This window comes from Macrobrachium rosenbergii, chromosome 6 (genome assembly GCF_040412425.1).
Source record: "Macrobrachium rosenbergii isolate ZJJX-2024 chromosome 6, ASM4041242v1, whole genome shotgun sequence".
NCBI classification, from domain to species: domain Eukaryota; kingdom Metazoa; phylum Arthropoda; class Malacostraca; order Decapoda; family Palaemonidae; genus Macrobrachium; species Macrobrachium rosenbergii.
In genome coordinates, this window is record NC_089746.1 from 14,627,210 (window position 1) to 14,637,194 (window position 9,985).

A 9,985-nucleotide genomic window follows, 5' to 3' on the forward strand; every position below is an offset into this window, starting at 1 on the left:
TATATATATATATATATATATATATATATATATATATATATATATATATATATATATATATATATATATGGCTTAGATTAGGCCGGGCGTATGCCAAATAGAGCCCTTGCCCAGAGGCTTGATAAGTAAAGTATGAAGCTAAAGGGAGTAAGAGACCTAGCGTGGACCCCAGGACTCTGACCAACCCAACTGAGACGATGTAAAGTGACAACTTAAGATGCACTGACAGTTCTGTCGACTTGCTTCAAATCTGACCACAGGAATTGGAATACAGAATATAGACTAAAGACCAAGCCCTGGGACTTATGAGGTCATTCAGCGCTGAAATGGAAATTGACAGTAAACAAGTAAAAATGCGCCAAAGTTTCTTCGGCGCACTCGAGTTTTCTGTATATTGTATAATCAAGGCCACCGAAAATAGATCTATCTTTCGGTGGTCTCGGTATAATGCTGCATGAGCCGCGGCCCATGAAACTTTAACCACGGGCCTGTAGTGGCCTGTGCTATATCGTAGCCAGATGCACGATTATGGCTAACTTTAACCTTACATAAAATAAAAACTACCGCGGCTAGAGGGCTGTAATTTGGTATGTTCGATGATTGGAGGGTGAATGATCAACATACCAATTTGCAGCCCTCTAGCCTCAATAGTTTTTATGATCTGAAGGCGGACCGACAGACAAAGCCGGCGCAATAGTTTTCTTTTACAGAAAACTAAGAGGTTTGAAAGGTGTAACGGGAGGAAAACCTCGCAGATGCACTATGAATCAATTGTTAGGAGTGGATAGAGTGGAAACCCGGATGGAAGAAAGAGAACATGACCGTAACCTTACCATAGGATTGCTCAGTTTTTATCTCATTAAACTATCATTTCTCTTTCTCTCTCAACGAATAGAATTTATCACGGAGACTATTCAAAAACTGCGTTTTATCTCGCCAAAATTCTTGGGGTTAAAAATACATACTCCAACTTTCAAAAAAGTATTTAATGCAATTTAAAAGATTCAAAGGCAACTGCCCAGTAGCCAGGGGCGTTTCCATCCCTGAGGATAATTGGGTAATCGAGAAATACAGCAGGTCTTTGCCCGTCGGGTGATTTATTTTGGGCGAAACCAGCCCCCCACCAAAAACCCACTCTCCCCGGAGAAGGAAAAGGGGGCGATTAATTGTCGTACATAATTCCTTCTCGCCCGGAAATTACCTTTCGTCGGAACGAGCAGTTAAAAAGGATGTCTGGGGAAAGATTTTTCTCTTAATTCTCTGCGGAAACTTTGAATTATCCTTCCCTTCTTTCTGAACTCCTTTCGCGTTTTAACATATTATTCTTTTCATTTTTATTTTTTTTGGCTTTTACATTCTTGTTTTTAGAGTAGTTTACTCTATACGTAAATACGCTTTTATCTGCAACTTACTCTTATTCTTTTTTCTTTTTTTTGCTCTTAAGTATATCTTAGTTTAACCATACGTTCTTGGCTAAAGAGTAGTATACTATAAATGCAAATGCGGTTTTGATTTTGTTAAAGTAGTTACGAACTGTAAAATATAATTTTAGAGTATATTTGCGAAAAAAGGATTATTTTCTTATAATTTTTCAATTTTCATTTTTATTTTTCGAATATTTGAAGAGTAGTTGTTTAAAATGCAAGAAAGTATACACACATATATAATATAATATATATATATATATATATATATATATATATATATATATATATATATATATATATATATATATATATATATATATATATATATATATATAATTTGCATTTTAAACAACTACTCTTCAAATATTCGAAAAATAAAAATGAAAATTGAAAGATTATAAAATAAATTGTTTTTTTTATCTCAAATTTACTCTTAAAGTATATTTTACAGTTCGCAACTACTTTAACAAAATCAAAACCGCATTTGCATTTATAGTAAACTATTCTTTACCCAAGAATGTAAAGAAAAAATAAGAAAAAACAAAGAATAATGGTAAGTTGAAAATAAAAGCGTATTTACTACGTATAGAGTAAACTATTCTTTAAACAAGAATGTAATAGAGAGAGAGAGAGAAAAAACCAAAGAATAATGATAAGTTGAAAATAAAAGCGCATTTACGTAAAAAATGTAAAAGCCAAAAAATAAAAAAAGAATAATAAGTTAAAACACGAAAGGAGCTCAGAAAGAAGACAAAGATAATCTAAAAAGTTTCCGCAGAGAATGAATCTATGAACTTAATAACTGTAACCATCCAGCGTCAAATGAACGTCTGAATATTGTAACTCTAAACTCTTTCATTTCAAACTCATGAAGCTCAAATGAGAACCATTACTTTAAGTAGGAAGTAATGACTATCGCCTGTGCGAAATGAAGCAACCGCCCTTCTCTTGAAATGACATTTTGATTTTAGAATAAAAAAGATTCCGAGCTCGTATAATTATGTCCTAACAAGGGCTTCAGGTTTCTGAGGAGAGACGTGGCAGTTACATGCGTAAAGAGGTACACTAATTGCCCTAATTGTTATTTCTAAAGTGATTTGCATTCAGTTATTGATTTCGAAACATGACAACTCCATCTTCGTGACGTCATCGACAACGGTGATGTTTCTCATTAGAAGATGCGAAGCTTTGTAAGGAGTTATTAAGTTTGTGCTTCAGATTTTGAGATATTAATTACATTAAACATTAGTTTATGGACAGTAATTTTATATCTTTAATTGTGAGGGGTTAGTTTATTGCAACCTAGTAACATTAAAGGTTTAAAAACGAAAGTTCTGATACCGAAAAACTGCTAATTTACGCTATAGGTCTAATTTCAATCGCCTGCACTCGTAACATTTAAACCTCCATGTCTCAGCCTCAGATCACGTGATAGTAGGCCTTCATTCCCTTGAGCCTCTTCGGGCCGCCGTCGAAAACCACGTTCATCTGATTTCCTGTCGAGGTGATCGACATGTCACCAGCGTTCCCGCAAAATAGGTCACTGGTGTCAGCAGGGTACTCGGTGTCTCCGGCGCGGTTGACAACGACGTAGGCTTCCATGCACTTCCTGGATTTCTTGACAGCGAGTTTTCCGATGTCCAGCCTGATTCTTCTGTCTTCTGGAGCCTGTTAAGATACATCGTACTAGGCTGAATAAACTGGGAAAGTGCATCTTTGAGCTCGAATATTGTACGACGTAGTAAGTGACTGGTGGAGGTAGATCATACTAGACTGAATAAATTGGGAAGATAAATCTTTGTGCTCGAATAATGTATTCAGTATGAATATTGAATTAGGGAAAATGAGCAGCCTGATTCTTCTGTCCTGGGGAGAACCTATCAAGATAAATCGTACTAGACTGAATAAGTTGGGAAAATAAATTTTTGTGCTCGAATACTACATGACGTAGAAACGTTGATATGAAATTTATGTTAGGGAAAAATGAACAGCCTGATTCTTCTGTCATCGGGAGCCTGTTACGACAAATCTTACTAGATTGAATAAATTAGGATGGAGAACTTTGTTCTCGAACATTGCATGGCGTAGCGACGTTAGTATGAAAATTAAAATAGGGAAAAATGTCCAGCCTGATTCTTCTGTCATCGGGAGTCTGTTAAGGTTAATAGTACTAGACTGAACAAATTGGGAAGGTTAATACTTGTGCTCGAATAATGTACGAATTAGAAATGTTGGTAAGAAAATAACAGAGAAAAATGAAAATTGTATTAGGAAAAAATGAAGCTTTGATCGTGCGTTGGTACTCCATAGAATCTTGGTGAAAATTGCTGTTACGAATCAGAATTACGTTCTTTTGACTCAAATTAAAGTAGCGAAGGAATGAAGTCGATTTTTTTTTTACGTTTCCTGTGGCTTATAGAAAACGCGTGGTAATGACATTTTCAAAAGTTAAGCGGATGTCACATCAACCTGTTTATCATTATGACGAACATTTTAAAGAGAGAGAGAAGAGAGAGAGAGAGAGAGAGAGAGAGAGAGAGAGAGAGAGAGAGAGAGAGCTGGTCCTTAGTCTTTCTTCTACCGACAATGTTACTTCTATTAAAAATGCTCTCACTCAACAAAATTCCAAGTAAGAGAGAGAGAGAGAGAGAGAGAGAGAGAGAGAGAGAGAGAGAGAGAGTTGGTGCTTGTTTTTTTTTTATTCCGTCAGTGTCTCTCCTAAGGAAACTATCGGCATCACCAATATGGCGAGAGAGAGAGAGAGAGAGAGAGAGAGAGAGAGAGAGAGAGAGAGAGAGAGACAGAGAGATGGATTATCACTCCTACTGAAATTACAGACACTCAACAAATTAAAAAAAAAAAAATTAAAAAAGCAAACTTGAGACATTCTGCTTAAGAGCAACCGTACTGAGATACTGATAAGGGAATATTCCCTTAAGTGTCGTTAAGGGACGAAGGAGAATAACTTTTTTTTATGACTTTTTTTATATAGCATTTTTTTTATCAACTGAAGTTTAAGAAACACGAGGTACCTGGTTAGAGGAAATTGACTTTTGCGATGTGAGATAACGGACGGACGGACGGACCGGAACGAGAGAGAGAGAGAGAGAGAGAGAGAGAGAGAGAGAGAGAGAGAGAGAGAGAGAGAGAGAGTAGCATAAGTCTGGAGCACGGCATACTGCAGGCATAAATATAAAGGGAGGGGGGGATTCTAATTCTTTCTTCCTTTTGTGTGCGTATATATCTACGTACGTATATATATATATATATGCAGCTGTATATTATATATGTATATGTTTTATACACACACACACATATATATATATATATATATTTTTTATACATACATATATATATATTATATATATATATATATATATATATATATATATATATATATATATATATATATATATATATATATATATAATATAATGTGTGTGTGTTTTATACATACTATTCTTGAATATGCACAAAATGAATAAAATAGAAATGAACTGCAGCAGTAGTGAAAACATTGTTAGTATATTCTGCTCCGTTTCGCAACTGAAGAAATACATCCGATTGCCCAAACAACAACAACAACAAAAAGAAAAAAAAACGAACGTTTGCAATGAGCACCGAGTCCCGCCATTCATGCGACGACAGACGACAGCGAATGGCGAAATATTTGTCAACGAAAAATCTGGGAATTCTTTTCAAATATGAATAAAAGGAATCTCTCTCTCTCTCTTTCTGTGTGTGTGTGTGTGTGTGTGTGTGGCAATTAAAAAACGCTCTCAGTATCTCGCATGAACTCTGAACTTACGGAATGCTGGAATATTTTTGTCTGTTCCAGGTTGGGGGTATCAAAAGAAATTCCAGATTGTTGTTCTCAGCTTGTATATGTGTATATATATATATATATATATATATATATATATATATATATATATATATATATATATATATATATATATATATACACACACACATTATATATATATATATATATATATATATATATATATATATATATATATATATATATATAAAATATATATATATATATAACCTAGCTGTTTACATGACGGAATATCCCTCCGTCTGATTGTGCCGTGGACTGCGATATTTTTGTAGGAATTGGGAAATATGATATCTCCTGAGAGGTAAATACCTTGAGCTATTGTGAAGCGAAGGTCAAGTCTACATCTGTTACTTTTTTCTCTTTATCTGTATGACTGATGTCAGTATTTCTCTCAACTGGGTTTATGATAATTTTTGATATTTTGAAGTAGATACCTTTTTCAGTTTGAAATTTAGGATTAGATTAGTGGCGTTAATTATTATCATAATGGTACCTATCTTCGAATTCCTGTAATTCTGTTAGCCACGATTACATCTTAACCACTAGAATCTGAAAGGGAAATTCATGAAGACCATCTTACTCCCCTTCCGGGAAACATAATTCATACCAAGCAATTGCAATCGATCCATTCTGTTAAACCCCGCAAGGAGCTAGTGTCGTCACGCGCTGCACTGCAGGCATTTTACTTAATATTCTTTGCAGCGTCCCTTCGGCCCCTAGCTGCAACCCCTTTCATTCATTTTAACTGTACCTCCATTCATATTCTCACTCTTCCATATTATACTTTTCACCTCTCCTGACAAGTGTTTCATGGTGCAACTGCGAGGATTTCCTCCTGTTACACCTTTTAAAAACTATTTCTCTCAGCTTTCCTTTCAGAGCTGAATGACCTCATCAAAAGTCCCAGCTTTTGGTCTTTGACCTAAATTTTATATTCCATTCCATTCTGTCAAATCTTCCACGCATCCTCGATGAAGACCTCACCTTAATCCACCACTCGCACTGAGCGTATTTCGGGAAGACCTTGGGGAACCTCGGCGTCTTGATGAAGCCGCTCGTTTCGTTCCCGAACCTGAGATCTATCACCTGGTGACAGGAGGTCTTCACCGCCCTGATCGTGATGTTGAATCCTCGGGCCGTCTTGTGCCTGTTGGACACGAACTCGTTCTGGAAGCGGAAGGCGGGGACGCTGTAGACTCCGTACTGCGCTCCGCAGAGTCTGGAAAAGAGTAGTGCTTCTCAGTTTGGTTTGGGGAAATGGTAGTGTTTCTTAATTTAGTCTGGAAAATAGCAATGACTGGAAATTAGCTAAGTTTCTCTGTTTAGTCTGGGAAAATATAATAGTCTGGGAAAAAGTATAGCTTCTCAGTTTAGTCTGTGAAAATAGAATAGTCTGGGAAAAGGTATTGCTCCTCAGTTTAGTCTGGGAAAATAGAATAATCTGGGAAAAGGTATTGCTTCTCAGTTTAGTCTGGGAAAATATTAATGTTTGGGAAAATGATAATGCTTCTCAATCCAGCCTGGAAAATAGTAACAATTCTCAGTCAAGTCTGGGAAAAAAGTAATGGTTCTCAGTTCGGTACAGAAAATACTAATGTTTCTCAATTTAGTCTGGGAAAACAGTAATGACTCTCGCTTTAGTCTGGAAAATAATAATGCTTCTCAGTTCTGCAACAAACTGAATAAAATAAGTGAATAAATAAAATGAAATTAGAAGTTCTATACAGAGTTGGTTAAAGCAAGAAAACAATGAAACTCGGTTATTCTCGTATTCTAAGTAACAGAACTCCCATCACAGCCTACATGTTGAGATCGTTAGATAGATAGATTTTAAAGCAGAGTTGACAAATGAAATAATAGTAACATTCACCAGAATCTCTATCAGGTTTCCCAGTTTCGAAATACCCTCTTTGAGTTTTGAAATGAATTAGAAATTGAGGATTGGTGACGATGATTATTATCATCGCAATGGCATTTATCTTCGAATTTATATAATTTTATTTGCCACGATTACATCTTAATTACCAACTCGTTAATAAACAAATTCTGCATCTTTCCAAGATAGTGACCCCTAAGGGTTTTAACCCGATATGCATCCACCTTTGCGGCGAGTTTATTACAAACCCATTGGGGATTACCATAGAAACATAAACAAAAGACTGTGAATATCATAAAGAAAAATTAGTCCTAGATAACGACCCTCGAAAACTTTTGGGGTCACTATCTAGGAACCAGAACCAAACGAGAGATTATCGATGACTCACGCTAAGGAAGTCAACTGAGCCCCAACACCTTGACCGCACTGACCCTGCTCATCTACCTTCATACGGGTGGAATAGTAACACAGTAGCCTACAGTACGTGGTGTTATCTTGCGCTATTTCATCTAAAATGCCTAATAACTGTTCTGTCTATGGATGTCCAAATACAAAAAAAGAAAACTTAAGACAGTGGCATTAAATATTTTAGGATTCCGAAGGATAAACATCACCGTTCCGATCCAATCCAAGTGGGTCCTGCTAGGAACGATCCTAATTCTTAGTAACTACGCACAAACGAAGCAACACATACCCACAGCAAACGTTCAATTTCCCCAGGAATGGAAAAGTTTCCGGTCAATGGATCTGATACGCAGTCTCATTAATTAGCAAATTAAAGCTAAAATTCAGTTATCACTCGACGTCGATGGTCTGGGATACTCTTAGCAGCAATTGCCTCCTCTCGCTTGAGATCAATTCGTTTTGCAAGAATGTCTGATCGAATGATTGGTTGATTTTAAAACATGAACTAGCTTCATAGGTAGTGATTGATTGGTTGATATTTTCAAGCGAAAGTTGGCGTCACAAGTTCATTAGTTGTCGAATCAGAATAAAATATTATTTTAAGTTAAAGTATAAAAAAAAATAATTAAAGCATTCATGTACGGTCATGGGAAGCCTAAGTAGATTTGCTCAGAGAATATTCCCCAGTTCTCTCTCTCTCTCAGTTTTTCCTTTAGTGGAATGCATAATATTTATGAGATTCTCTTGAAAAAGCACAACAAAAGCAAAAACAAAATTTCGTATATAAAATATTTTAGCTCAGAATTGAAATTTGACAGCATCCTCCCAATAAAGACAAAATAAAAGCATCAACGTGACAAATAGATTTAAAGTACCTATCTCTCTCTCTCTCTCTCTCTCTCTCTCTCTCTCTCCATCGAATCTCTTTTATATATATTTATCAGTGGCAGTATTAGTATGTTTTCTTAGAAAACTTAATCTCTCTCTCTCTCTCTCTCTCTCTCCATCGAATCTCTTTTATATATATTTATCAGTGGCAGTATTGGTATGTTTTCTTAGAAAACTTAATCTCTCTCTCTCTCTCTCTCTCTCTCTCTCTCAAATTTCTTTTACGTGTAAATATCTGTGAGATTATTATTATGTCTTCTTAGAAATAATCTCTCTCTCAAATTTCTTTTACGTGTAAATATCTGTGAGATTATTATTATGTCTTCTTAGAAAAAGTAATCTCTCTCTCTCAAAAATCTTTTATGTGTAAATATTTGTGAGATTATTATTATGATTTCTTGGAAAAATTAATTTCTGTTTGTCTGTCTCTCTCAAAAATCTTTTATGCGTAAATATTTGTGAGATTATTGTTATGTTTTCTTGGAAAAATCAATTTCTCTCTCTCTCTCTCTCTCTCTCTCTCCCCCCCCCATCGAATCTCTTTTATATATAGCCTAATTATCAACGACATTCGTGGCATGTTTTCTGAGAAAAGTAATCTCTCTCTCTCTCTCTCTCAGATTTCTTTTACGTGTAATTATATGTGAGATTACTGGTATGTTTCCTTGGATAATTTAATCTTTCTCTCTCTCTCTCTCTCTCTCTCTCTCTCTCTCGCTAAAATTTCTTTTATCTGTGCGATTATTGGTATGTTTCCGTAGAAAGCTTAATCTCTCTCTCTTTCTCTCATCTTTTATTTTTAATTATCAGTAAGATTATTGGATAGTTTGCTTAGAAAAATTAATCTCTCTCTCTCTCTCTCTCTCTCTCTCTCTCTCTCTCTCTCTCTCTCTCTCTCTCACGACCTAACACTTACTTCTTTACTCGCTGTCCGGGGAGGCTGAATCCCACAGCATCAATGCACCTGCTTCCTTCCCGAGTTTTGATTTTGTTCTGCAGGTGGAAATGGTTGAAGGTGTAGACAGCCTGCCTGGGGGCCTCCTGTAGATACGAAAATAAGAGAGGTTTGTTTTCCTGAATATTTGACTTCCTTATTCGATATCTTTTGTTTATGGTTGACTGTTGTTTTCTTTTTTTGTATGTGTGCGTTGACGAATGGCGCATGCGCACAGGCACAGAACCAGGTACACATACAGTGATATACACTTACACAGACTGAGAGATAAGCACATACGCACGCTTACACAAATTATACATATTTATGCAAATAAATATATAAATATACACACACACACACACACACACACATATATATATATATATATATATATATATATATATATATATATATATATATATATATATATATATATATATATATGCTAACTGATTCACGAAGATATGGAACGTGATGAATGTATAAATAAAGGCAAATGCCACGAGGAAAAGTGAAACAACGGGTGGTTGCTAGGCCTTTCGACACGCGGTCCTTTACTACTAGTAAAGGACCGTGAGTCGAAAGGCCTAGTAACAACTCCTTTG

At 35.7% G+C, this 9,985-nt stretch overlaps 1 protein-coding gene across 2 annotated transcripts in view; it reads right to left on the minus strand.

The window, feature by feature from the left end:
• Nucleotides 1–1,837: 1,837 nt before the first annotated feature.
• LOC136839223 (ovochymase-1-like) overlaps nt 1,838–9,985 on the minus strand; it is a 95,164-nt gene continuing 87,016 nt past the window's right edge. Inside the window, exons 3-5 of one of the 2 annotated variants that reach the window (XM_067104963.1) lie at nt 9,360–9,484; nt 6,259–6,493; nt 1,838–3,095 (exon numbers count right to left, since the gene is read on the minus strand). In XM_067104963.1, coding sequence (XP_066961064.1) covers nt 2,847–3,095; nt 6,259–6,493; nt 9,360–9,484 — 609 coding nt within the window. In that variant the 3' untranslated portion in view covers nt 1,838–2,846. The remainder of the gene's footprint in view (nt 3,096–6,258; nt 6,494–9,359; nt 9,485–9,985) is intronic. The other variant, XM_067104964.1, reaches the window with a different exon arrangement.